This window comes from Pithys albifrons, chromosome 2 (assembly GCF_047495875.1).
Source record: "Pithys albifrons albifrons isolate INPA30051 chromosome 2, PitAlb_v1, whole genome shotgun sequence".
Classification (NCBI taxonomy): Eukaryota; Metazoa; Chordata; class Aves; order Passeriformes; family Thamnophilidae; genus Pithys; species Pithys albifrons.
In genome coordinates this window covers 84,397,666-84,425,566 of record NC_092459.1, presented here as the reverse complement: position 1 = coordinate 84,425,566, position 27,901 = coordinate 84,397,666, and the positions used below count along the sequence as shown (strand labels likewise).

Sequence of the window (27,901 nt, the reverse complement as noted above, 5' to 3'; positions counted from 1 at the left end):
TCCCCGGGCACCGCCCCCGCCCGGCGCGCGCTCCCCCCGCCTCCCCCCTCCCTCCCCCCGCCTCGGGAGCGCGCGCGGGGCGGGCGGCGGCGCGCGCGCGGGCCTCGGGAGCGCGCGGGCCTCGGGAGCGCGCGGGGCGGGCGGCGGCGCGCACGCCCGGGCCGAGGCTGGGGGGGGGCCGGGTCGGAGGAGCCGCCGGGACCCCCGGACTGCCGGCGCCATCATGTACCGCTCCGGCAGCGGCCGCTCCGGCCCCTCGTCCTCGTCGTCCTCCCACCGGCTGAAGGAGGGCGGCTCGTCGGCGACCCGCATCTCCCGCTTCAGCACATCGTGGCCGGGGCCGGGCCACGGGCGGCCTCCGCCGCCGCCGCCGCCCGCCGCCGCTGCCGCCTCGCCGCCGCGCTCCGCTTCGCCCCGTCCGCCGCCGCCGCTTCGCCGGCACCGCTCCCCGTCGGGCCACCGCGGGCCCTGCCGCCGCTCGCCGTCGCCGCACCGCAGCAGGAGGCTGCCATCGCCGCCGGGAGCAGCGGGGCTCGGCGGGCCCCGGAGCCGCCGCGGCAGCGAGCACGGAGACAGCGGCAGCAGCCGGGTAAATAAAATACTGCGGAGGGGCCGCCGTGCGGGTCCTGCCCCTGCCCGGCGCGCTGTCACCTGGCCCGGCGTGGCCCTTGCAAAACTGCACCGGCCCCGCGCTCTCCCCGGGCGGAGAGAGAAGGGCGATTGACTCCCTGCTCCTTAGACAGCCAAATGGAAAATTAAAAAAAAAAGTATTTGATTCTCATTTTTAGCGATGTCTATCCTCTGATTTCCATTGCATTTTGATTTCTGTCTTACCGGCGAGAGCCGTTTTAGATAAAGCTCAGAGATGATGCTGTCGTTTGCTAAGGCAGAAGTTGTAACTAGTCACCTCCGTTTTACATCGGCTTGTGTTAGCGCTTAAGTATCATTTAACTAATGGAAATAGAACTTTTTAAATAGGATATTGAATGAGGAATTTGTGTGAATTCTTCCTGCTGTCATGGGCGTAGAAAGAAGACTCTTCCTGATTTATATCTTTGAGAGGTATTCTTTGATAGCCACTGATTTGTAGTTGGAGCTGTGCACAGGGTATTCCAGTCGATTCTTGGCAAAGTCTGATTTGGGCATGTGAAGCTGTTTTGGCATCTGAAATCATGCATTCTTGGATGCAGACACTTTCAGACTAAACCAAAATGTCAAGACAGATTTTACTTTTTAAGTGAGCGGCATTCACTCTGGTTTTCTCTTGTTGCTCCTTGGTTCAACGATTGTTTTGTCTGATAACTGTAAGCTGTGGGATGTAGTAGGTTAATTATGCGTTTGTATTGCACTGAAAGAAGAGATTTTCATGCTGGAGTAAATTAGGCAGTGGTTCTGTGGTCACTCAATCTGGCACACACAGAGTTGGGAAGAATGGTCTATTTGCTTTTTTCCTCTTGCTTTGTAATATATTCTTCCCTTGTGCTCACACTTGGCTTGTGAAGTTGTAGGGTGAGCTGATTTGAGGAAATGAGGTGGTTGAAAGTCAGCCCAACAAAAGTATATCGTGTCCTGATGGGACCCCAAGAGAGAATGTCCCTTTCTGATGTTGGTACAGGGTCTTACTGTGTTTCTTTGGAGCTGCAGCCATAGAAGAGGTCACAGCCTTGGAACACCTTACAAGTGATTGTAGTGGAGTTAAAATTCAGGTGTTGGTGTTGTTTCTTATGGAAAGGTGAACTGCTCTGAAGATACTGGAAGATAATTTTGTATTTGACAGCAGCTGAGCTAAGCCAGGCTAAGAAGCTTGCCTCTGGCCATTGGGTTTTGTGTGGTATTTCACCTTTATCAACATTCTCTAAGTTTCTTGTGGGGTAGCCCTGCAAATTGCATTACTATTAAGATCCAGGTTGAAAATAAGTAATTTTTTGAAAGGAAATACTTCTTTATCTGATTCACGTCGCGTGGTGGTGTGTGGCTTGATGGACAATTGCATGGTCACAACGGATGGGGTGGCAAAACTGGGACAGACAACAGAACTTTCTTTACCTTCACCATCAGTCTCCCATTTCACGGTATCCATGACAGGCTGTAAACTGGTGCTGACTGTAACAAAGCTTCAGTGCTGAATGTGTTGGTGGGTCAGACTTGGAGAAATTTGATCTAGGAGTTTTTCATTATAAGCCTCCTGCTCCTCCTTTGGTGTTGGGGGGGAAGGCACCAAAACACCAACTTTGCATAAATATTATTCTTGACAAACACTACAAAAGTTCGAAGATGCAAAGTGTGCAAATGTGGAAAGTTAGGCAAATGTGTTAGTGAGTGGGAATTTGGACACAGAAAGGACATGAATTCAGACAGAAGCCTGAGGAAGAGGAATTTAAGCTGCAGTAAGGAAAGAGGACTTGGAAGAGGGGAGTATATGCATAAGGGTGGAAGTATAGTGTATGGAATGAAGGCACTGGTGGGGTAAGGACTTGGGGTTGAAATACAGGAAAGATTTGAGTACCAGCTCTGGGTTAATGTCTCTATCCCTCATATGAACTGGAGTATGAAAGGAGCAGCCTTAGAGACTTCTGGCTCCGTTTTCTTGATTCTGGGAGTTGTTTGGGGGGTTTGTTTGTTTGCTTATGAGGTAGACTGTATGCATTTCCAGGGTCTTAGCATTGCTGCACGTTTTCTCACAGGTAGCTGGGATGCTGACTGCCAGTGGAGCTGTGTATTGGGCATTTTAAGTATGGATGGTTTTAGTTTCTTAGTAGTTGGCCAAAACTTTGTGGGGATTGAAAGAATGTGGAATGACAGGAAAGCTTTGGGGCAAGTATTGAAAAATGTAAGGGAGGAGAGGAAGGTCAGGGCTTTACAGTGAGAGATTTTGGTGGACTTTTGTTTGTTTTTGCAAGGCTTACACATGCTGCTTTTACTTATCCCTGCTGACCCGTGTACTTGTTCTTTTTATAGTTTCAACTTCTTTGCTTTCTTTTAAGAAAATTGGCTGAGATTAGAGGACTGGAGCACGTTGGGTCAACAGAGAATGGAGAATTAATGAGCAGGTATGCAACCTGTTCAATAATATGGCAGCGGTGACTGTGGTTTAGGTGACAGAACAGGAAGGGAGAAGAATGCAGTGCAGTGCATAGGTAGGAACGAGTAGTGGTGGTGTTCAGTGCTCCAAATCTTTTAAAACTGGAATTTCTCAAACTAGGGGGAAAAAAATGAAGTTCAAATATGTACTACTGTAACTGCTCTCTCTGTGCAACCTGTATGGCAGTCATAGGCAATCCTAACATCCCAAACTTTCTTAATGTAAACTATTTATTCCCTTTGTCCAGAGTTTGTTGTCAAATGTGATCATCACTTCTCTGTCTTCATTGGGACTGTTGTCATATATGTGCCAAACTTCCCAACAGGCTTGATGACAAGAAGATGCCCTTGAAGACAGTCACTTCTTGGGGCAGCCCTCAAAATTCAGTGTCATAGTGGGCCCAAGTGAGCCTTACAGAGTGTGTTTGCATGAGACAACTGCACTTGTGTATGTTGTATCTCAAGTCAGGCAGTTGCAGGACCATACTGTACTATACAGCACAGTTGGTCTTAAAAAGTAATTAAAATGTGTTCTGATAAATGGTGGGATTCAGATTAATGGAACAAAACAATAATCACTAATATGTTACCTTAGAATAAGATTATGTGCACAGTGGATTCTGGTGCAGATTTGTACTGCAAGTGACTTTTGTTCAGGCATGTGTGAGGGAGTTCTTTGCTTTCTTGTTGGAGATTATGTACGATTCTTTTGGTCTCTTGGAGGATTGAGCTGAATGTGCTGCATGTTCTCGGGGTGGATGCAGATGACACAGTGCACCTGCTGGTTGTTGCTGCAGTTTTCTGCAGTGAAAGCAAGATGCAGTGCACGACTGGTTTGGCGAAACTGAAGCCAGTGCGTTCCTTCCTGTTAAGCAGAATCTTAATTGTGTTGGTTTAAAAGCAAATCAAGTATCTGTCTTCAGGAAGTGTCATCTGTTTCTTATGGAACTCCCGTTACTTTGGTCATTCCTATATTCTAGTGCCATATTCTGGAATAATGTGAGGTGTCACTAGTTAACCAAAACTGACCGGTTGGTCTACTGAGCATGTGTCCAATGGAAGGTCAGTGCAGAAACAATTAGCTCAGGCCTTCTCTGCCTTAGATTTTTCAAAGACAACTTTACTTAGCTCTGGTTTATCTTTACTACTAATAAATAATGGTAATGAGAATTCTGTTACAGAAGGTATTTCTAGTGTCACTGGTGTGTTTAATATTTTGTTGTGCTTATCTGTTGAAAGCAACACAAGGTGAGGAAAACTGTTGAAAACATCACTGCTAGGAAAACCTTTGTTTACACTGGTTTATACTTTGGTTCATGTTCTTTATAAAGTTGGAAAGGACCAGAAATACAGACACTTTTATTAAGAAATTCCTGGCACTGATTTTTATGCAACATTTACTTAGCTGCTGCTTCTCTGCAAAGAAAGGAGGACAGCAGCAAATCTGGGACTTTGTGAACTTCTCTTTGTTTTCACAGTTCTGAAATGGTTCTTTATGAAATGTATTTTAAGTTGAAAATATCTCTTCTAGATAATTTAAATATAGATCATGTTATTAGCAGCTGGGATGAGAAATTAAACAGAGTCAATGCCCTCCCCTTTCTTTAGTAATTAAAGACAATGGAAATATTTGGAACAGTTGTTTTCTAGTTTGATTTTTTAGTTAGAATCATAGAATCGATTGGATTGGAAAAGACCTCTGAGATCATCAAGTCCAACCCTTGGTCCAACTCCAGTCCATTTACCAGATCATGGCACTCAGTGCCACGTCCAATCTCAGTTTAAAAACCTCCAGGGATGGGGGGAATCCACCACCTCTCTGGGCAGGCCATTCCAATGCCTGATTACTCTCTCTGGAAAGAATATTTTTCTGATCTCCAACTTAAATTTCCCCTGGCAGAGCTTGAGCCCGTGCCCCCTTGTCCTATTGCTGAGTGCCTGAGAGAAGGAACCAACCCCCACCTGGCTAGAACTTCCCTTACCTTGATCCTTCCACCCCAGGTCTCATTTGTTAAGCACAGCAGAGTCACTTGCCTTTCTGTAGCTGAGATTAAAATTCCCTGATTGATGGGCTTGCACTCTCTCTTCAATTACAGAGACGCTCACCGAGTCTCCGCTCTGAGTCTTCAGTGGAACACAGTTTGTGGATTACTGTTGGTAATGACCGGTATTGCACCGGCACACCGGAGCGGAGGAGGCTGCCAGATAGACTGGGCTCACCAATTGATAACCTGAGTGACAGGTATGGTGCTCCGCAGATGGGCATTCGAGTGGGTGAAACAGCGGGGGAGTGGCTCTGCTGGGTGAGCCCAAACGTCTCATTAGCCCAGGGAATGCCTAGGGAATGAGGGTAAGCATGTAGTGATGCTTCCTGGGAATACTCCCGCAGCCTCTGGCAAGTTGTGGTGCAGGCAATTCCTAAACAGAAGTCTCTGCCTGTGTTGATAGTAACTAAACAGATACTTCTTCTCTAACTTTTGTCAACTGCTTCTAAATCCCATATAAACTAAACGTGCACAGCATATATTGCAGGAGGGAGGGTGACGTTCAACTCCTGGGCACTTCGTTCCCCTTAAGGGGTGGGATGTCACAGGGAGATGCTTCATTTGACACTTCACTGCTTCAGCCACCTTCTAATTCTTACGAACTTACCTGGCCCATACTGAAATGAGGCTTGTTTCGTATAAGGAGAGTGTAAAGCTTCAACTTTCTCATTTATTGGGAGGAATCATTTACTTTCCTGATTTTTGAGGGTAGTCTATAAAAAAGTTCTAGAGCAACTCGAAGAAGATTATTATTTTGACTTTGAAAACTCTGCAGAAGAGAAGTGAATGTAGTCAAGACAGTCTTATACATAATAAAACATGTATTAGAATTCTTAGGGTCCTTTGACTGAAATTGGAGAGAAACAGTTAATGAAGAGTCTTCTTTTGTATTAAAAATACCTCTGTGAACAGTGAAGTATAAATATTAGTAAGTGCTGTTTGGAAATCTTTGCCTTCAGTAGTAGGAGAGGTACAATCTGACAAAAGAAATAAAATCAGAAAGCTTTGTGCAAGTAAAGTAATTCTCTTTGTCTTGAATTGTGAAGTTAAAGATGGCATAGTTTGTGCTCCAGAGCACACAAGTTGCAGTTTCAGGTCAGGGGTAAGAATCCAGCACAAAAACCCCCACTGTCACTTCCCTTTCTGGTACACATACCACCAACTGTTAGAAAAAAGATCAGGGAGAAGGAAGTGAGCAGAATAAGTGAATTTCCTGGCTTTCTCAGGTGTAAAGTTAGGTTTCAGCAGATGTAGAAAACCAAATGAGAGCTCAGTTTTTGGTACTGTCACTTTTATGCCTTTGCCTCAGTCCTCCTGGGATCAGTGTTCAATCTGTAAATCCCTTGTGCAGTGTGCAATCCTCTGAATGGAATGAGTTTATATGCCAGGGAGAGTACAGTGATTGGAAAGAGAAGGAAACAGTATGTAGTGTAGGAGAACTGGCACTTCTCTGGCAAGTGAACATGTGGGGGTGGGAAGTGGGGATGTTGTCCCATTGCTTCCTTTTCTCAGGTGAGGTATTACATTCGTGGTGCATGGTTAGAAGCAACATCAGATATAGTGGAGTTTATTTTAATGTGAGAGTGGAAGTCACAAAGAACTTTGACTTTACCTCTGTTACAGAACCCATAGATGTAAAAATCTTGGTTAGAATAGACTCCAGAGAAGGTATAAAAGTGACAGTTTAATCAGAATAACAAGAGAAAATGAGACCATGTAGACTTTAATTTTAAGTGACTTTTTGTGTATTTGTTGTGTAAGAATGCAAGAACTTCATGTTGTTACATTTACTTTTCTTTTCCCTGTCTAATCTGCCTGTTCTGGCTGCACTTGTCTGAGCAGTGCCCATTGTCAAGAAGCTTAAAGTATGTGACAAACTGGTCATCCATTAGCTTAGCCAAAATCATGTAGATACTGCTGCTGAATTTCCCATTTCCTCCCTGCTAGCCATTTTGGTTGTTTTCAAAAGACATTTGGTATTGGGTTGAAGACATTGCTTATCGTGTATTTTTCATCATGTACTTTTTTCCTCTTATCTGAGAGCCTGTCCTGGTACTGGGACACTGACTTTATATCTATTACTGGGTTTTAAATTGGTCCTTATTGTGAGTCATCATCGGATTAAATGCTGGTCATATCACATTCTTATTTGGCGTGTGGTATGTTCTCATTCTAATGAAAAAACAAAAAACAAAACAAAAAAACCCCCCAGAAACAAATAAGAAAATTAAAAATAGAGTGTTTTCTGAAGATGTGTCTTCAAATTTTGAAGTAATTGAAGCAAGTAATTCTGAATTTAGTTATTCTCAGCTATTTTTGCTAGCTCCTCTACTTAAGAGATTTCAAACAATCACTTTGACAAATTATTCTCTGTAAGTAGTAGGGCCTTGGGATGGTAGAGAGGTTCATTAGCCGATAAAAAAAAGAAAATACTATAGGATGGAAATCAGGGGTGCTTTTAGAGTCTCTTGCAGCAGTGGATTTTCAGGATGCCCAGGGTGAATTTCTCAGGGTATGTGTTCACATACAGGTCCATCCTGAAACATCTGTAAGAACTTGCCCCAAGTTTCCAGAGCAGCTGGCCTCCTGCACATGTGTAAGTAGGCATATTGTGTGCTGCTGGGCTGTGTCTTCAAGGTCATCTGAGCAGCTCCAGTCTGTAGGAAGATGCTGAAATGAATTCCAAAAGCAGCACTGGACAAACACCTTAAAAAACTCAGAGACTCAGCTGAAGTTTTAAAAAGCAGTTTCTGGTTCTGTTACCCTGCCTGCGTTTCAGTTGTGATGGGTCGTTGTCCACACCCTGCCAGTTCTCTTTGTGTCCAGAGGCCTTTTGTTCTGGTGATGGGCCAGCTATTGGGCAGTGCTCGTCCCCACTCCGGTGCTCTGGTGAGGGCTCCTTGGCCCTTCTTCCCTTTCTGTTCTGTTATCCGTCGTGGCTGGGGGGGGGGGGGGGGGGGGGGGCGGGCAGGCCAGGGCCCCAGCCAGCCCTGCCCCTTTCCAGTTCTATTGGATAATGGACCTTTGACCCTTCCTTTCCCTCAGTTTTTACCCAATCCTGCCAAACCTGGGGGCCGCCCCGAGGACTGGACATTACCTTGTAATAAACAGATTGTTCTCTGCCTTGCAACTACCTGGAACTCTTGTCTCTCCCTCCCTTCTCTGCCGGCATGGAACAAAGGGGATAGCAGGGAAACCCTTCTCCCTTTCCCTCCACGCTGCACAGAAGAGACCCTTTTCCTTAAAACCTGTAGTTCAGAGTGTATTTGGAACATCTTTGTAAATATAGTAGGTTTATTGTTCCTTTCTTTCCAAAGTATGATTAAGTACTCCTCCTGCTTTGTCATTGTAGTCAAAGTATTTGAATTGTAGGTGGCAGTTGCCAGGCATGCATTTAAATAATTTTATTATGATTACAAAAATCAGGTGAAGGTATAAGGTGAAATACATCTGCTACTCCACCAGGTGTGTTCATGCAGCTTGTACAGGTTTAGCAGGCTCTCAGAAAAGGTGACACTGGGAATAGACGTATCTTTATGTAGGTTCTGAACAGCAACATTTATGTCTGATATCTGATTTTAGCTACTTTTTGGATATTTTTTGCTTTTGAAGGAGGTGAATAAGGATAGTTTGCTGGAAAGATACCATCTAATATGGTGGGTGCAGGTGTTTGCCACTGATAAAGTATCTAATAAGTGCTTTGCAATGATGCAGCTTAGAGATGAAGTTTTGTGTTGATTTGGTTCTTAAATATGCGTGTGTAAACTGTGAAGAAAAAAACCTCCTTGTGCATGTTGGTTATTCCTTAGTGTGATTTAAAAACTGGTGCTGTGGTTTATCTGCAGATTTTTTTGAAGGTGTCTTTTGGCATGGCTTGATTTGTCTTTCTCAAATCTATGGGGGGACCTTTCTGAGTAGGAGGGAGTGATTTTTGAGGATATAGGCCATCATACATAGTTTATCTCAAGTTGGTATCTTGACCACTCAGAGAAGTGTTTTCTGTCCAGATCTTGCTAAATTTTGAAATAAGAGTGAGTAAAATCAGCCAGCAGCTAGTAAATTTGAAGTGGTTTGGTTTGTTTTTGCCTGATCCAAAGAACAGTTCCAGAGATGTTAATAGGGGAGGAGAAAAAGGCCTTAGTTAAAACAGTATCCCTAGTTGGAGGTACGTGTAGCAATTGGCCCACACGGAGATATGCCAAGAGAAGAAGTTGGTTACCCTGGTGGTGAGCCAGTTGCACATCCACTGTGTGTAATAATGCAGGGGCTGGCACAAGGGAATGATACTATAATACTTATTCTCCCTGGCTCATATGATATCAGAAATGGTGCTTCTTTTGCGGTATAGCCATTAATGTGATTAGTGATAGTCCTGTCTATTGATCTGTTGCAAGAGAAAGTGTTGCTGGAATTTGTGGTCCTTGTCCACAGCTGCTGATAAAAAGAGGATCTGGCTGTATTTGCCAGTGTGAAACTGAATTACATCTTGAATAATCCGTGTGAAATCTGACCTTGGCATCTTGCTGGGAGAAGTGAGGAAAGGGATTGTGGTCTGAAATATGATAGTAAGTTTTTAAAAAAATGTGTAGTCTTTCACATTCACGGAAATAAATCCATCCTATCAATTTTTCAAGGCTCTTACTCTGCAGTATAAGTTGAATTGTTCATGTCACTATGTTTGCAGGCAAATTCCTATTGCAGGTAACAATACCATTAAAAATAAGTCTCCCTCTCTACTCTTATGTTTTACATACATACAATGTTGGTTCTGTTTAGTGATGGATATGTTGTTATGAAACTGATTTGGAAATTTCTTACCCTTGAGTAGGAGTAAGATAATCTATTCTTATTCAAATACTTAAATTTATTCTGTGCTTCTCTTACACAGGGACGATATGGCTGATGGTCCAATATTCACTAGAAGCCTCACATGTTCTCGAGGCCTTGAGAGATACCCATCGCATGAAGATCAATCTGCAGGTCCCTTCACTGTGAGGCACGATGACGATTATCGCAGCCGAGATGTTTTCCTCCATCGTTCAGATTACAGTCCACATTATGGCCGTCGAGAAGAGCTGCCCCGTGGATCTGACAGAGATGGTGACAAACTGAGGAGATCCCCCTACCCACTGAGGCCAGAAGAGAGGGGACGAGAAATAAAGCGTCCACGGTACGAGAAGGATGAGAAGATGCATGGTGTGAGTGGAGACCATCAGGGTTTCTCATCAGGAACTCGGAACTATCGCAGACGAAGCCGCAGCCGTAGTAGAAGCCTGAGCCCATCGTACCTGAATGAAGAGTTCCGAGAACTTGAGCGTGCAAGGAGGAAAAGAGAAGAAGAAGAGCGTAGCAGAAACTTGAATCATGATGTTTCAGGCAGTGGCTATGTGATCCCTGGCTTGACTAACACACTACAGACTTCTGAGCCTCGATATACATACAGGCCTGAAGAAATCCCTCCCATGCCCAAAAAATCTATTTTGAAGAAACGAGTGGAGATGGAAGTAGAGTCTTCTGTTCAGGTTTGGTCTCTGCCTGTCTGTATGTTTCTATTTTTCAAAGTAGCTCATGATAGAGAATGTTAATTTGATTTCCAAAACAGGAAAGCCAAATCTTTGCACTTTCCTGTCTTTAAGAGGACAGATGTCTTTTTGCAGGCCTATACAAGTTAGAATTGCATTAGAAACTAAATGGTGAAGACATTTCGTCAGGAATGAGATATATATCTATATATACAATCTGAGGCAGAATGAAATGTCTTCATGGAAATTCAACCCAGGATGCTGAGGTCTGAGCCAGCTTTTATAGAAAAGATGACTCTCCTAGTACCACAGGCAGTCAAGACATTGATCGAAGCTCTTTGCCTGTCAGTGTCTCTTTCTTGTTTCTTCATAGACTTAGAGAACTAGCTGATGCATCCCCACTACCTCTGTTCATCTTTTGAGTTTCCTTTTCTTTTCCCCTTTGGACTGTATGGTGGGATCAATCCACTTGATTTGTGCCCAACTCATAGCAATTGAGTGTCAAAATTCAAACAATGGAAGGATAAATGGCTGTGACCAATGTGATAAATTGGCTTTTTTTGTGTTTAACACATCACTTTGATTTGCCTGTTGTACTGATCAGTGTTGACTTGACAGTGACATGTTTATCTCAGGAGTGCTCCAATCCTGAGGATCCCATTCCATACCTATTATTGGAAATGCAATTTAGCATGGCATTAATTAGGAATATTTGAATAATTTGCTGGCAATAACCCTAGTGCCATTGTTTTTAACTGTATGAAGGTGTTAAAATCATATTTGATTGTGACCAAACTCGAAGTGTATCCAAAATTATGTTACAGGGTTTTAATTTAAAAGTTAAAGATTTTTTGCTTGAAAAATACCTGTGAAGTTTAAGTGTAGTTTTGTGTATTCTCTGAGATAAGCGTTCATTGCAGGACATGTCATTACAGAATCATCAGGCAACTTGGTTTGTAATCTTCTGTGTTCTCTCTGAACTGTGTGTTGTCTTTTCTAACTCTTTTATTCAGCTTGAACTCAAGGGGAAATTAACACGTTCTTTTGTTTGTTCTGTGAGGTGCTTAGTCCCCTCAGATGGCTTTGTAGTGAATAGCATCTTCTCTTTCTTTCAGCCAGAGGGTTTTTCAAGCAGTCCAGCTCCCAGCAAGGATCTTCCTCCTCTTTCTAGTCAGTCCTCTTTGCCCCAGAGCAACAACACGGCTCCTTTTGCCTCTGAAGTGGAGAACTTTCTCAAACGGTTTAACAAAGACTCTCTTGTGGAGTCTGCAAATAAGGAGTTGCGTGAAGGTTTGTACGAATGGAGCCCGCTTTCTGGGCCTCCCAAAGACACTTTCACATTTGAAGAGAAGTTTGGAAGCTTCTTAAGTCACAAGGAAAAGGTAGAAGCCAAGTCAGAGCCCGCTGATCGCCATACTGACTTCCTGCTACCTCACGAGAGGGCCAGTCAGGATGGCAGTGGTTTCTCACGAATTCTGGGCATGATGGCTGATTCCGTCAGTGCTCAGGAGAAGAGGAGACGTAGCTTTCCTGACATTGAGGATGAAGAGAAATTTCTTTATGGTGATGAGGATGAGGAGACCAAAATTGAATCTCTCCCCATTCAGAAGCCCACAGTGAGTTGTGACAATGAGATAATAGTTCAGAAAATGAGCCCACCTCCTTCTCCTGCTCCAGCTGTCAAGCTGGATCCTTTAGAAGAGCCAAATGCAGAGTATGCAAAGATCCATGACTTACTCAAAACGATTGGGCTTGACATTGGTGTTGCTGAAATTGGAAAACTGGCTGTTCGCACCCAGGAACGCCTTCATGGCAAAAAGTTGGCATCTCGTTCTCCAGATCGTCGCTCTTCAGACTCTCGCAGACTGGACCCCTGGGACTTGCGTCGCAGCCGGAGTGACACTCGTTCTCCTGAGTCAGGCCAGCAGCATTCAGCATCACCTCCCGTCTCTTTCCAGCAGTCCAAAGATGTGTCCTCTCTTCAGAAATCAGAATATACTAAGAACAAGCCAGTGGGACAGAATATACCTCCATGTGCACCAGAACAGCCTCTTCCTTCTGTCTCTCTCATTCCCTCGGTTCCACCAACTCCTCCTAGTTTGCCACCTACACCTACTTCTGTTTCCCAATACCAGATTCCCAGCTATTCCCACTACACTCCCACTCAAATGCCCCAGAACTATCCACCTCCCACAATGGCTCCTCCAGGATACGATGCATATGGACACTATATGGCGTATGCAGCCCCTGGGTGGCCCATGTACCCCCCTGCCCAGCAGCCTAATCCTACACTGCCAGAAGCTCATGGTCTTCTTACTATGGCCATGTCAGCAAACCCCACACGTCCCAATCTCCGGGTGATTGAGACAGTCTCCTTGGGAAAGGATGCCTCTGATGTAAAAAGAGATGGTTCTGTGCTTGTTCAAGTCCCTACCACTCCTTCTCATTCCAAAGCGCCCCTTCGTCTGTCTTCACACCCTCTCAAAAGTACTGCAGAAAGGATGTCGGATGAAAAAAATCGAGCAGCTCAAAAGCAGAAGGTATGTTACATATTCTGGTACATTAAAATGTGTTGGACTGCATGGTAGATGGGTGGAAGCTTTTCCCCCTCAGCTGCACTTTTTTTTTTCCTGAGTGGCTCCACTGTAAAAACAGCTGGACTAAATTTACCTCTGTTAAAGATTTCTAAGCATTTTTATGTATGAATCTGTTACAATTTTAAAAATGCATTTTAAAACCCCCGAAGTTGTACACCAGGGGCTGTGGCAGAACAGATGAAATCAAACCCAAAGTTGATTTTTTGGACCAGCCAAAATCTTAGAGAGAATTTACATAGTGGCCACAGCTTAACTTTATTCCACTGAGCTTTAGATATTGAAATACCTGAAGATATCTAGAGATATATAAACACCTGAAGGGACTGTGTAAAGAAATGGAAACTGGGCTTTTTTCATTGGTGTCCAGTGGCAGGATGAGAGGCAATAAATAGGCACAAACTGAAACATAGGAGGCTTCATCTGAACATGGTGCATCATACAATAATACCATGGTTATACCTGCATTAGACATTCTTAAATGCATACTAAAGGATGTCATCATTCACCATTGCATAAAATTTTCCCTCTACATTTATAGTAATTAACTCTTACAAAAGCCATGAAATGAGAAGAATTTAAGTGAAACTGTTCTTTACTTCAAGCATCAGACACCAGGTTATGGGTGTTAATGTTTTCATCTTCTAGTCACCTTGGTTTGTACAATAATTAGAGAGTAGTGGGGAAGAAAGGATTTTGAAATTGGAAACTGTGGTTACATGACTGTCAAAGAACTGGAAGATTCCCAGAAGTTGTTTGTGTTTTCAAACTGGTGTCCACTCAGTCTGTGTTGTTAAAATGGGGGCATAGAATGATTTGGGTTGGAGGGTAGCTTTAAAGTTTGATCATCAAGTTCCAACCCCCTACAGTGGGCAGGGACACCTTTCCACTTGACCAGGTTTCTCTAAACCCCATTCAGCCTGGCCTTGAACACTTCCAGGGATGGAGAATACACAGCCTCTCTTTTGAAAGGCCTGTTATGATGCCTCACCACCCTCATTGTAAGAAAATTCTTCTTTATATCTATTTTAAATCTGCCTTCTTTTAGTTTAAAATCATTGTCACTTGTCCTGTCACTGCAGGCCTTGGTAAAATATCTGTCCTCACCTTTTTTCCAAGCCCCCTTTAAGTATCAAAAGGCTGCAATAAGGTCTTCCTGGAGTCTTCTCTCTCTTCACTTACACAATGTGCTGCAAAAGCAAATAAATGAGCTTTTACTGCTTGCAGGAATAATAATTTCTTCAGCTGACACGGCTGAAATTTTGTTCTTGATGAAACAGTACTTTTGGAAGAGCTCTGTTGGCTAAAGGTGTCTGGTTTTCTCCTTCCCTGACATACTCTGGTAGCTCATCTGTGCATCTTGGTAGAACTTCTAGGACTTTGTCCGCCCTACAGACATCATTGACTTGGGCTTAGCCCACCTTGTTTTTCTGTTGGGATGGCGTGGAGTATAAAAACTTGAATGCTCCAGTTGATGCCCCTTTGCTGCAGAAACCCAGAATGAGAGAATGATGGTTTGGTGATAAAAAAACCAGCACACAGAAGGTTATGGCATTGAAGATGTAGCTTAACTGTGTTGGTAGAACTACTTTAAGGGCTTACTCCAGGAAGGATCTAGGGATCCTGCCAACATTTACATTGTCATAGTGGTCATAGTTGTGGGGGGAAGTCAAAGCCTTGGGTAAGTTGTAGTTTGTTTAAGGGAAGAGTAAATAGTAAGTTTTAAGAGCATTGTGAAGGTAAAAATTGGGATTCGTCTCTTGAAAAATGAAGCTGGAAAAGGAATTGAAAGAACTTTCCAGGTTTCATTGTAGCAAATTGCTTTGTTTCTTTCTGTGAGAATCAGTGAAAATCAGTGAAAAATATATTTGTGAACTCATTTTGCTCTTATTGAGCAAAAAAAAAACTTCATCCTAGTGTTTCATTTTCAGACAGTTATGATAAGATTGAAGCAGAAACCTAAATAATAGCTAAAATTGTCCAGTCAAAGCAGGAGGCAAAGTGAAGGTCCGTAAAAGCTGATGGAACATGCTGGCTGTAAAGTCACTGCATGAGTTTTGAAGAGCATTGATCTTGCTGAGCCCTGTAGATAACAATCAGCTGAGCCCAAGTACTTTGGGAAGTGGTGCAACAAACAGAGCAGTTTTGGGGAATATGCTGCCCAAAAGAAAAAAAACCTACCTACATAGAGGGTTGAAGCATGACCACACCTTCAGTAACCTTCAGATGCAGATGAAGAGATGTACATGTGGTGTTAAAATGCTTGAGAATGTTTTGAGAATAGTGAGCGGTGTTTGGTGTCTGGCAGACTGAGATCTTGCTGCCATTCTTGCAAGACGGATTAACTTGTGTTGGGAAGAGAAGAAAATCCACACCCCTTCCAATTTTTTAGGTGATAGAAGAGAGAGAAAAACTGAAGAATGATCGAGAAGCACGGCAGAAGAAGCTTTACTATCTCAAGACTGAATTGGACCGGCTTCGTAAACAGCAAGGTAAAGTGCATTACCCTCCCCAGCCCCTGCTTCTTTCCAACTGGGATATGTCACAAGTCTTGGTACCTACTGGAATTGGAGATAAAAGTAATAATAGTCTGTAACTTAGTATTTTCATACTCCTGGCAATGCAAAACTCTTGGGAAAGTAGTAACCTAATTATTATATTAGAATTAAGTACGTCAAAATTTGGCTGTTGCACTAAAGCAAACAGTTGCTCTTGTGTCTTTGTTTTGCAGCTTATTAAGTTAAATGAGTTGCACTTTGTGCATTTTAGTGCTTCTTTATAAGAAGTGAGAAATAGTAACTGAAGATGTCATCATGCCTTTCACTTTTTCATGAATCTTATCTGGAGGTGGAAAAGTCCTCTCTAGACAAAACTCATATTTTTTTGTCTTTATCACAGAATCATAGAATCGATTGAGTTGGAAAAGACCTCCAAGATCATCAAGTCCAACCCTTGGTCCAACTTCAGTCGCTTTACCAGATCATGGCACTCAGTGCCACGTCCAATCTCAGTTTAAAAGCCACCAGGGATGGTGAATCCACCACCTCTCTGGGCAGCCCATTCCAATGCCTGATTACTCTCTCTGGAAAGAATTTTTTTCTAATCTCCAACTTAAATTTCCCCTGGCAGAGCTTGAGCCCGTGCCCCCTTGTCCTATTGCTGAGTGCCAGGGAGAAGAGACCAACCCCCACCTGGCTAGAACTTCCCTTCAGGTAGTTCTAGACAGTGATGAGGTCACCTCTGAGCCTCCTCTTCTCCAGGCTAAACAACCCCAGCTCCCTCAGCCTCTCCCCTATTTAAAACCTAATTGATCCAAGTAAATACTAATTTCCCTCACTTTTGGAAAATAGTACTTTCAGGTTAGAATATACAATTTAACTTTTGCTTGTTTGGTTGCACAGGAAAATAATGATAATTAAACAGATGCTCTTGAGGATTACGGTTCCTGTGTTAGGGTGCATATTGAGGCGGTCCTTATAGAGGGGGATCATGCAGATTTAGTGATGCTGTACCTGAGAGTCAGTTCCATCTTTACAACTTTGTAGTCAAGATTCAGCTGCAATATTCTGTATTAATTTTTTACTTGTTGCTGGAATTGTTGTACAGATCTTAAGTCAATTTTCCTGTTGCATTTCTGACTCTTCTACTTTCTTGTCTGGTTCAGGAGAGATGTTGAGGAAAAAACGTCGTGAGAAGGATGGACACAAAGACCCCTTGTTGATTGAGGTGAACAGACTACAAGAGAATATTATGAAGGAGATTGCAGAGCTGCACAAAGAATCTGATGCAGCCGACAAGAAGCAGTCTGAGCTTGACAAAGTAGCACAAATCCTGGGGATTAACATATTTGAAAAACCCCGGAAACCATCCGTGGAAATGAAAGATTCCTCAGAAAAGAACAGCAAGTCAGAAAATGTAAAATGTGTGGAGAAAATATCTTCCTCTTCCAACAAGGTAAAGTGTTATGGCGTGTGTGCTAATGATTTTCCCACTAAGAGAAGAGGGCACTGGAGAGGCAGCTGGTCCCAAACACTAACTGGAGGATCGTTTGATGTCATTTGTTATCACATATCATACACTGGCTTTGATGGTGCATGCAGGTGAGAGTCAGTGTATTGGTGTTTATAATTCCCTCAGGATTTGTGCAGTTCAGTACCACTGACAGGTTTTTATCTTGGTTTTGCTGATGTGTTGGTTGGATTGAACAGTATCACGAGTGTTTGTAGCTGTTTGGTCTCAAATGCTGTACCAGGAGGATAGACTGTTTTTTCTCTACAGCATTTCTGGCACGGCCTTTCAAGGAGGAGTGTTTGTAGCAGCAAAGCTCTCTGCAGGTGTGCAGCATGTTGGTCTTCTCACTAGATAGTGATAGTAACAAATCTCAAGACTTACATATGATTTGTCAGCGTAACGTGATTATTATGTATATGCTACATATTCTCTCTTAAGAAATGTCAGTATGCATCAGTATGGTCTCTCTTACATGGTCTGTACCACTGAGGGCTGGATGTACCAGAACAGGCTTACTGCATTCCAGAGGATAGTTTTTACTTTGGACGTAGTGTATGATACAATATCTGAACGATTATGCATGTATTCAGAAAATTAATTATCCTGATTTTCAGATGTTTATTCAAATATGAAACAGAAGTGTAGCTGATGGAAGATTGTAGATGCATTTTGTGTAGACCTTGTATATAATTTTTTACAGAAAGGAAAAATACTAGTAGGGTAAGAGATATAACAACTGAGAGGGCACCTCATCACTGTCTATAAGTATCTGAAGGGAGGGTGCCAAGAGGATGGATCCAGGCTGTTCTTGGTGGTGCCAAGCAATAGGACGAGAGGCAATGGGCCGAAACTGATACACAGGAAGTTCCACATGAACATGAGGAGGGACTTCTTTACTGTGCAGTGACCAAGCACTGAAACAGGTTGCCCAGAGAGGTTGTTGGAGTCTCCCTCACTGGAGATACTCAAGAACCGTCTGTACGGCACATCCTGTGCCATGTGCTCTTAGGATGACCCTGCTTGAGTAGGGAGGTTATACCAGATAAGCCACTGTGGTGCCTTTTGGCCTGACCCATTTGGTGATTCTGTATTTCCTACAAGATCACTCAAATCTGTGTATCCTGTAAACTTTTCCTTATGCTTTATCATGGTCTGGTTCAGAAAACTCTAACTGTATATCTTCTGTATAAAGGCTTGCTTTTGTTTCTGTTGTTTCTTGAAACTTCAGTGAAGTTTACTGTCCACTTACTTTTACAAATCATTTGTTTCAGCCACGCCTTTGTAAAACTAAAGTAGGCAACAATGCCTGTGAAATCCTACATTGCATTAAGTTATATTGCTTTCTTTTCTTGAGGTATGGTGTGTGTGAATATATTTTTCATTATTTTAACTTGTATTGTTTGTATCATCCAAACCCATAATGACTTGGTCTCCTTTTCATAGTTCCTTAGTTTAACATAGAAAATTGTTGAGTTCTGGACAGGAATATCTTCATGCATCTGTAGGCACGTAGGACACTGCCTTTAGTCTCTAAGATTCGCCTTGTAATTCTGTGTGCTGGTTTAAAGGTGAACCAGCAGGGGAGATGAACTCACCGCGAGAGAGATTATAAGTCAGACGCTAAACTTTAATAATAATATTACAGTAAATACACTGACACACAAGGGAAATTGCTTTCAACTCACAAAACCCCAGCAGTATAACCCAGTGTCCTGGGGCACAAACCCAAAAGGGTTTGTTAGCCCTTGTGCTGAGACCCGTGTGGCTCCCCCCAAGTCCAAAGCAAAAAAAAAAGTGAGAAACCTATTGGTGCAGGCAAGGGCTGTAGGTTGGGCGAGAGCGGTGATCTCCTCCTGTCAAGGTCCTGCTGCTCCTCTGGATCCAGCGAGAAGTTCCCAAGGTCTTACCTACCACTTATATACCCTCAGGGAGCACCCAGTCCCTCCCCCTGGGTGGGGACTCACACAATGGGTGTTTAACTCTGGGAGCCAGGGGGTATTGTTGAACTGTTGATGGCCCATAGCAGCCACACCCCCTCAGGCTGAGTATGAAGGTGCAAATGACTCCCTGGGCAGCTGCTGCTAATGGCCCATTGTCCTTGGGGAATGAATAGAGGGGGTAGAATACACAGCTTTGAACACCCCCCCCCACAGTGTTAACTGGTCCCTCCTGCTGAACTAGGACATTCTGATGGTTAACTTTTTGTTTCATGAAAATAAAGATGGTGCAGGCTTGTTGACACTGCGGTTGGTTGACTCTGCCAACCTAAGGGCAAAAGCAGATGCCTTTCTGCTTATTTGCATGGTATCTCAAGGTCCCTTGCTGCTGGACCAGTGTCTGTAGTAGTTACATGGTGCTGAGGCCAAGACAGCATTACTGTGCTAAACAGACAGATCACTCTATCTGGGCTCTAAATAGCAGCAAATAATAAAGGCCTCTTTGAGCTGGGGTAAAGCACAAACTGGAGCTAAGAGTTGGCTGTCAACCTATCTATGTGAGAAACACTGTCTTTTAAAGTTCTGATCAAGATAGTATTTTTATAGGATAGATTGGGTGGGTGTTTGTCTGTGTTTGATTGGTGCTTCTCAGACATCATGGACAACCTTCCATGCACTTCCTGCAGGCCATAAGTTGACCTCATTGTTTAAGAGAATGTCAGCTTTGCCCTGTTCTTGCAGACTGAATACATGCAAGCATTCACTGGTCACTTCCTACTCTTGCTACCAAGAACTAGATTGTGGGATATCTGTGGGGTGCATAGTGGCCTGAATGGCTCTTCATTTCTTGATTTGCAATGTATGTTCTCTGGGGTGGTGTTAAGGAGTAAATTAAGCAAGGCAGATATTTAGCAATTTTGAATCTCCTTAAGTAAAGTTGTTCAAAGCTCATAGTGAATAACTTGGAATCATGCAACCAACTCAAGTCTGCCAGTTAATAATGCTGTTCTTTCCTGAGTGCCCTGCAGGTTTCAAATGATAACATGATGGGCTTTCAGCCATTGAAAATGTAACTCAAAACTCAAAATACATCTAGTACTATTGTAATCTAAATTAGCAGGGCTCATTTGTGATACATTTCAGGGAATATTTGTTTTGCTGCAAGTGGTAGTTTAGTATTAATTTTGGGTAGAGTCCTGAGTCTGTATATCAACATACGGCGTCTTTCTGTACATGTAAGTGCAAACATCACATGTTTAAATCACAAGATTCTTCACCTTATATGCTTAGGTCATTAACAAAACAGTATCTTTCTATTACCACTAAATGACGAGTCTTCTGGAGAATTCAGGAATGCTCAAATAATCTGATAAAGCTGATTGAGTTTAATACTTTAGTCAACTATTTTTTTACTTCCTTTTCCATTCTGCTTTTATCCAAGCTACTTTTACAGTAACTTGTGAATGCTTCTAAGGGAACCATTTTAGATCTTCTGGGCACTATTTGGCTAGTATGGTAAATTGGAACTATTCAGATTGTTAAATGAAACCAATAAAGTGGGAAGGGTGCATGCCATGGGGAATTTGTTCATTTGGTTCCTTGGTTACTTACAACCATCCAGCCATTACATCTGGGAACCTTATTGGAAACTCTTCACTGCAGCCACGCAGCATCTTAATCAGCAATACCAGCTCTCTTGAAACAGTGGAATTAGCCTGGGCGCTGAAAAGCAGGTGATATATTTTTTTTTGTATGTGTGTGTGGCTTCTGCTGGAGGCAGGTTCTGAGTTCTAGAACATTATGTCTGTCCTGCCTTGTCTTAGAGAAGTGTTTCCTTTTGTTCAATTTAGGATTCAAAAACTACTAATGAAAAGTCCAGAGGCAGAAGCCCGAAGCCAGCAGAATCTTCTTCACAGTCGTCCAAACATCCTTTCCAGTTGGCCAATATTTATGAATATTATGATGCAGGGAACCACTGGTGCAAGGACTGCAATACCATCTGCGGAACCATGTTTGACTTTTTCACACATATGCATAATAAGAAACACAGACAGGTATGTTGCAGGCTTCCTTCAGTAAGTGCATTTCATATTGCTGTAAATATTAACACTAAAACATACATCATTGAACTACATTTTCCAAGAGAACCTGAAGTAGTAATAATGAACCCAAGAAGTTGCTTATCAGATTATTTTTCTCTGATACTGGACTTGAGCAGTTGAACAGCTACCGGTGTGTTCTGACTAGTGTAAATGGGGCCTGTGTTCAGTTTGCTCAGGTTTGCCACTTGTGTTTCATATATTTACCTGTCCTTTACGATCATTTACATTTTACCCTTTTCACAGGTTATTTTGTCATTGTAAATTGCAAAATGGGAGGGGAAGGAGATATTTCCTGTAAATATTTGCACGTTGATTTTAATGTTCAGTGTTCTAAAAGGATGTTAAAAAGGAAAAAGACAAGTGTCCTTGCCTTGCTAGTGTAATATATGAGCCTGTATACCTCTGTCACTGTGCAAATAGACCCTGGATCCTTACAACAGACCTTGGGCTTCGAAGACCCAGAGTGAGACCAAACAAGACTCCATAAAACGCATTGATAAGATAACGGTTCCTGCCAAAGGTATGTTAGTTTTTATTAACTTGAGTGTCATCCCTCTTTGCCCTCCAGTAGGTTCCAGTTTCTTAGAGAAAGGAATTTTAAAACTTTAGTATAGGAGCACATATTGATACTGTATTATTAGGTAAAAGGCAAATAATTTAATTTCCTGGTCGTTCCTGTGGAAAAAGGCATGAAGCAGGAGCGTAGGAAAGCAGCTTTTGGAGTTTATTTTTTTACTTTGAATACCAAGTGACTGTTTCTTTCTTCAGTGTAGATCTGAAGAGATTTTTGCTAACATATTAGAATGCAGAGCATGACCCCAAGAGTTTGCTGTGTTTGGGCAGATCTCATGCAGTACTGCACATAGTCTTGCAACAGAATCTTTCGTTAGTACATTCTTAGCAGAGGTCACCCTGAAAAATTACTGAGTACTTGGTATAGTGTGGGTACAGAGAGTCTGAGAAGGCCATATGGAAGGAGCTGTAAGTGATTTGAAAATTAATGCAGGATTTAAAATCTGAATGTCTAAACAGGCCTGCCAGTGATCAATCTTATTTTAGTTATCTACTGAGTACTTCTAGTAGTGCCCTCTAAAGAACAATCTGCAGCATGTCAGGTAACAGTAGCTGGTTCTGTAGGCATAAGGATGCAGTCTTGGTGAACTTCAAAGAAAATGCTTGTATTCTTTTTATAAACCAGGTGTTTAGATTTGAAGAGATTATAATCACAGAGATAGAAAATAGATCAAGACTGTAGGAAATGTTAACCTACATGAACAGTGCCTTCCCTTAATACGGATGAAGAGCACTTAAATAATTTCTTGAACCACAGTAATCAAACTTCTTCACTTCAGATGTTTTTTTTTCTGGTAGTGGTGGTTCCTATACTATAACCATAAGAAGAGCAACATTTACTGTTCCAAAAAGAATATTGCTGGAGGTTTTGCTATTGTTCTTTGATATGTTCATCTGACTTCATTAAGAGCTTGGCATTTATTAAGTTTTGTTTCTCTGATAATTTTCTTTGGCCTTTCCAGGCTCTGAATTTCTGATTCCCATCACTGGATATTATTGCCAGCTCTGTTATGAATTTTTTGGAGATCAAATCTCAGCAGAGCAGCATGTGAAAAGTCATCCCCACAATGAGAAATATAAGGTTGGTAATTGGTGTACCAGGAGCGAGACATTCCCTATGGCAGCTTCTACTTGTTCCATCTTCCTTTCCTGAAGAATGACATTTCACTCCTTGGAGTATATGTATTTGGTTATCTTCAGTACACTCTACTGAACTAAATTAAAGAGAGCTTCCCACTACATCACTACATAGAGACTAATCTTTTATCTGCATGAGGTTGAAACAGTGTCTTCTGTAGAGTGACAGCTCTGCTGAAAACACAGAAAGTGGAGTTTATAGCAGCTCGGTGTCTTGGTAGGAAGAAGTTCTCTGGTCTCTTAGTGTTGAGATGGCACTCGCCAAACAAGTCAAAACTGTCAAAGAGCTGAATTTATTTATTTGTTTTTCATGGAAACAGTGGCTAAAATTTTGCTGTTTATTTCCACAGAAATACATAGATGAAAACCCACTCTATGAAGAGAGGAGAAATCTAGACCGTCAAGCTGGATTGGCTGTAGTTCTGGAAACAGAGCGCAGACGGCAAAATGAGCTGAAACGGAAACTAGTTGAGAAACAGAAAGAAGAGAAGGATGAGAAAACCCCAAAAATAATAAAGAAAGAGGAAGTAAAGAGCATCCCAGAGTCTGGAGAAGGGAGTAATGAAGCTCAAGGCAAAGTAGATTCTCCTGGGCGAAAAATGGGTATCATGGTTAAGCTGAAGAAGGAAGAGAAGGTGGAGGAGAAAAAAGAAGAGAAGAAAGAGGAATCTAAAAAGGAATCACCAAGCCAGACTTCCTTTGGGAAATTCAGCTGGAAAAAGACTGAGAGAGAGGATAAAACCCCAGGAGGAGCTATTCCAAAGGAGGAGAATACAGAAGGAAGCAAAGAGGAGAACAAATGTCAGTCTGTGAAATCCCATATCAAGCCCATTGAAATCAAGCTGTCTGGGAAAACTGTTATTCCACATACTAGCCCATGGACACCAGTTGTTTCCACATCAACACCAGCAAAAGTTCTCCCCAATCTACCGGTCCCCACCATGATTTTCAGGAAGTCTAATACTGCAACAGTTAGTAAACCAGCACCTTTGAACACCTTTTTATCCATAAAATCCTCTGGAGCTACCACCAAACCACTGCCAGTGGTAAAAGAAACAAATGCAGATCTTTTACTGCCTCCAGATATCATCTCAAAAGCTTTTGGAGGAGAAGAAGTAATTTTAAAAGGGGCAGAGGAGGATTTGAAAACAGCAGAAAAAAATGAGTCTTCTCAGACTTCAGATAGACTACCTGCATGCCCTCCACCAGCAGTCCAGCAGGCAGCTCTCATCCCTGCAGATGAAGTAGCTCCAGGTGTGTCTGAAAGTGAACAGACAATGCTGGCAATGCCTGTGAGACCACCACCACCTTCAACTGCTTTCAGTGAACAGGCAAAAAAGATAGAGAAACGAAATTCTTGCTTGGCCACAGCCAATGCTAAAGATCTCTATGGTATTTTCTACAGTAGTGGTGGGAAGGGTTCGGCTGACAGTAAGCTTGCAAGTTCTGCTCTTCCAAATGGAGAAAACCCTAACTTAACAAAACCTGCAGACTTATCTGCAAATGCTAGAACAAATAGTAACTCATGCTCCTTGAAAGAGGATTCTCAGAATGTGGATTTCTCACAGTGTAATAATCAAGTTACGGGGAGTTTGATTCCTGATGAGAATCAGGCTGAAATGAAGTCACTTCAGCCTCACCTGTCAGAAATGTCTGTCACAGAATTGCCAGAAATAAAAACTGTTTCTGGTAACCAGATGCCTGCAGAAATTGGACTTGTTGATACAGGAGGTGGAGAGCAGGCAGGCAGTCAGGAATTCTGTGATCTACAGAAAACTGAGGTCCAAGAGAAAGTTGGACAGGAAGATGCAAATAACACTGCAGGTACAAACACAGATGTTCCTGGCACCTTGGAGAAAGATGCAAAGACAAAAGACTGGGAGGTAAAAGCAGTAAATTCTAAGCATAGCTTGCAGCCAAAGACTTTGTTACCTGAAAGACAGAATGAAATTCAAAATCTGGGCAATTCCCATTTGGTAGAGGAAAAGTTAATTGATAACTGTAGAACTCACTCAGAATCTGATAGTCCAGACTTGCCCTGGGACAAGTCAAGAAGTAGTAATGGAAAAGAACAGGTCATCACCACTGAATCTTGTTCTAAAAGTGGTGGTGATCTATCAGATGCTCCAAATGCGGAAATAAAGTCTAGTTCTAATGAGGTTAGGGCTTCAGAATTGCAAACCCAGAGGCAGGAAGCTGAATGGTTAGGCAATACGTGCTCAAACGTTGTTCACCTGAGATCCAACCCAGATTTAGTCACAGAAAATGAAAAAAAATCATTAGAACAGACTGGATCTGATGCAAAATCAGATAATATTTTTATCAAGAGATCCTCAGAAGATGTGAAACACGTTAAGACTCCCTCACAGAAAGCAGACCTTGAGTTCAAAAGCACTGATTTGAGTTCGGGAGACAACAAGGTAAAACATGAATGCTTAAGCATCCTTACAGCAGGCCCTTTAAATGAGAATACAGAGGAAGTCCCAAAAATAGAAACATCTATTAGGCTGGAGTCCAGTAAGCATAAGAAAGTGGACATTGAAAAAACAGTGAATGAAACAGAGATTACTGATTTTGCTACATTGACTTCTGATAGTCAGGAAGATATATTTTGCACACAGATTTCTCAAAAAGCTCTGCTGCAGCCTGGATCGCAGACCTCAAATAATGGCACTACAGAAGTGGTCAAGCCTGTTCTAGAAATGCAAGGCATTTCTCCCACATCTGAGGTACTTTTGCAAGTGGAGGAGAGCAAAGCTGGCTCTGTTGAAATGCTGTCACTGAGTTGTGACAGAGGCAGCACATACAGTCAGTCTTCTGAGTGCATGGAAACTTTCATTCCTGGGCCCAGAGAAACACATGGAAAGGTGGGTGGCTCAGGAGGCACAGGAATGTGCACGATCCAGAGCAAGAAGACTGAGCAATCAGAAGCTGCTGACAGTAGTTTGGAAGCTACAGCACATTCAGGAGTTGCTAAAAGTGTAGCAGAAAGCCCAGTGGGTTGAAGTAAACCCAGCCAGTCCCAATATTTGAGGAGCCAAAGCTGGGATTATGTATATGTTTTTTGTTTGTGTTTTTTTTTTGTTCCAGTTGAGAGTTTTGGGTGTATTTTGCATTCTGTGGTAGGACTTGATTAAAATGAAACCTAGATCATCAGAAGGCAGAACATACTTTATTTTGTAAATAATTAATTATGTAAAATGTTTTTTCATGTGAATTTTTTTGCCAATTTCTTTTCTACACTCTGCTATTAAAATGAAATCTCGTTTATAATGCGTGCGTCTTTGTTCTTTATTTTGGGGGCTTTTATTCTTTGGCCGTTCCTGGATAATTTCCAGCTCACCCTGTTTGTGTCAGTAGCACTATGAGTAGCCCAACTGTTGGGGCAAGCTCAAGAACAGCAATTGGAGACTTGCAGAAGAGCTAAAACTGAAAATTTCCTTGAACTGCAGTGTCTGGGTTTGTTTACTTTTGTTGTTTAAAATGCAAGAATGTGATTAGAGTTGATTTTTGTTGTTTGTTTATCTGTCTCTGTGAACTGTAATTACTGTTGTATTACATCTGTACTTAAGCTGTTTCATTGTATTGTATGAGCACGTGTGTGGATGCCACTTCACTAAGCAAGGGGAGAAAATCTGTCTGACTGGCTTTTGGAGCAGAAGACTAATCGGTAAGGCTCTGTGGCCTGACACCTGGACCAGACATACTGAGGTCACTTACATGATTTGAATTGGGCTTCTTTTGTTCTATTATGATCCAGTAACTGTTTGTGTTAAATCATTTAGCAGCTGACCAGCCCTGAAGAAATAGAAGATCAGAACCCTGATATCAGGAATTGGACTCGCTTCATGTGATACAGACACATGCATGCCTACCCTGAATGGTCCTTGAGTCACCAAAAGCTCTAGTGTGATGGTTCTCATTTGTATAGCTTGTTAAAGACTAAAGTATTAAATGTGTTTGCTTGGATAAATATAACATTTTTATTTGTAAATTGTTTAAAAAATAAACATATGGAAGACAACAAGGCTTTCTTCTTGTCTTTTTTTGCTTTAGAGAAAGTGTTTTATTTCAATTAGCTTCTAACTCCTGTAGTGTTTGATAAAACTGAGAAACTGTAGAGGATGAAGATACTCCACAGGTAGCCTGCTCAGTAAAAAATTAGTTTGTTCTCAGCTAAAGTCAAGGGAAGAACTACTTTCAACATCATCAGCAGAAGTTCGTTTGAAGTCCAGAACCCAAGGTAAAGCTCAAGCTGAGGCATCAGGAGGGGACCGAGCAGAGCTCACATTTCTGTAATGTTAGTACCTGCACGTGGACCTCCTGAGGGGGCAAAATTACCATTTTTCTTCAGTTTCCATGACTGTGTTTGAAGAAGGTATGAGACATTTTTCAGTGTGCTTACAGTGGTTTTTGTATGAGAAATGTAAGAGCTGTCCAAACTGAATTTGGAAATCCAGTATAAATGGTCAAGTCAACAGAAGGGAAGAGAGTTTTGAGAAAGGCTCTTTGAGCTGGTTTTATGATGTTAAATAGTTACTCCATTGAATATAAGAAACCTTTGTTAGTATTGTTGCCTTACTTTGATCAGAAAATGATTTGCTGTCAAAACCAAAGAAAGCAAGGTTTGACACATTTTGATAGTAGTAAAATGAAGTTGGGCAAGGAGCAGAGAGATTGTTTAAATCCTGGTTTATAAAAAAGTCCTTTTTAGTTATTTCTTGATTTTCTTCTGTATTTTTTATTAAATACCTGAGTTTATTGGTTTACATTTGACAGCTAAATTTTTTTCCCCATTTTTTTCCAATTTCTGCAATGAAGTGCTTGGTCCTTTGTAAATTCACAGAGGAAGAGGGGAACTGATTTTCTTACCTGCCTTGTTATTGAGGGATATCCATG

The 27,901-nt window shown here is 42.2% G+C and overlaps 1 protein-coding gene across 2 annotated transcripts; it reads left to right on the top strand.

Annotated features, from left to right (window-relative positions):
* The first annotated feature begins 110 nt into the window (after window positions 1-110).
* ZNF318 (zinc finger protein 318) lies at window positions 111-27,773 on the top strand. 2 transcript variants are annotated; one of them, XR_011699592.1, is made up of 11 exons: window positions 111-589; window positions 5,178-5,323; window positions 10,015-10,648; window positions 11,764-13,188; window positions 15,635-15,734; window positions 16,907-17,196; window positions 21,041-21,244; window positions 21,713-21,812; window positions 22,828-22,946; window positions 23,353-26,672; window positions 26,788-27,773. XR_011699592.1 is itself a non-coding variant. In XM_071575984.1 (10 exons), the coding sequence occupies exons 1-10, from the start codon at window positions 224-226 to the stop codon at window positions 26,005-26,007; spliced, it is 6,039 nt and encodes a 2,012-aa protein (XP_071432085.1). In that variant the 5' UTR covers window positions 111-223; the 3' UTR covers window positions 26,008-27,773. The 2 variants fall into 2 exon arrangements, 1 of the variants encoding a protein (XP_071432085.1); XM_071575984.1 differs by having other exon boundaries at window positions 23,353-27,773.
* Window positions 27,774-27,901: the final 128 nt, after the last annotated feature.

Excerpts from the sequence above, each read along its gene's own strand:
- ZNF318 (XM_071575984.1), top strand. The coding sequence starts at position 224 with ATGTACCGCTCCGGCAGCGGCCGCTCCGGCCCCTCGTCCTCGTCGTCC. Across the intron at positions 17,197-21,040 it reads TATCTTCCTCTTCCAACAAG|GATTCAAAAACTACTAATGA; the intron begins GTAAAGTGTTAT and ends TGTTCAATTTAG. Across the intron at positions 21,245-21,712 it reads ATAATAAGAAACACAGACAG|ACCCTGGATCCTTACAACAG; the intron begins GTATGTTGCAGG and ends CTGTGCAAATAG.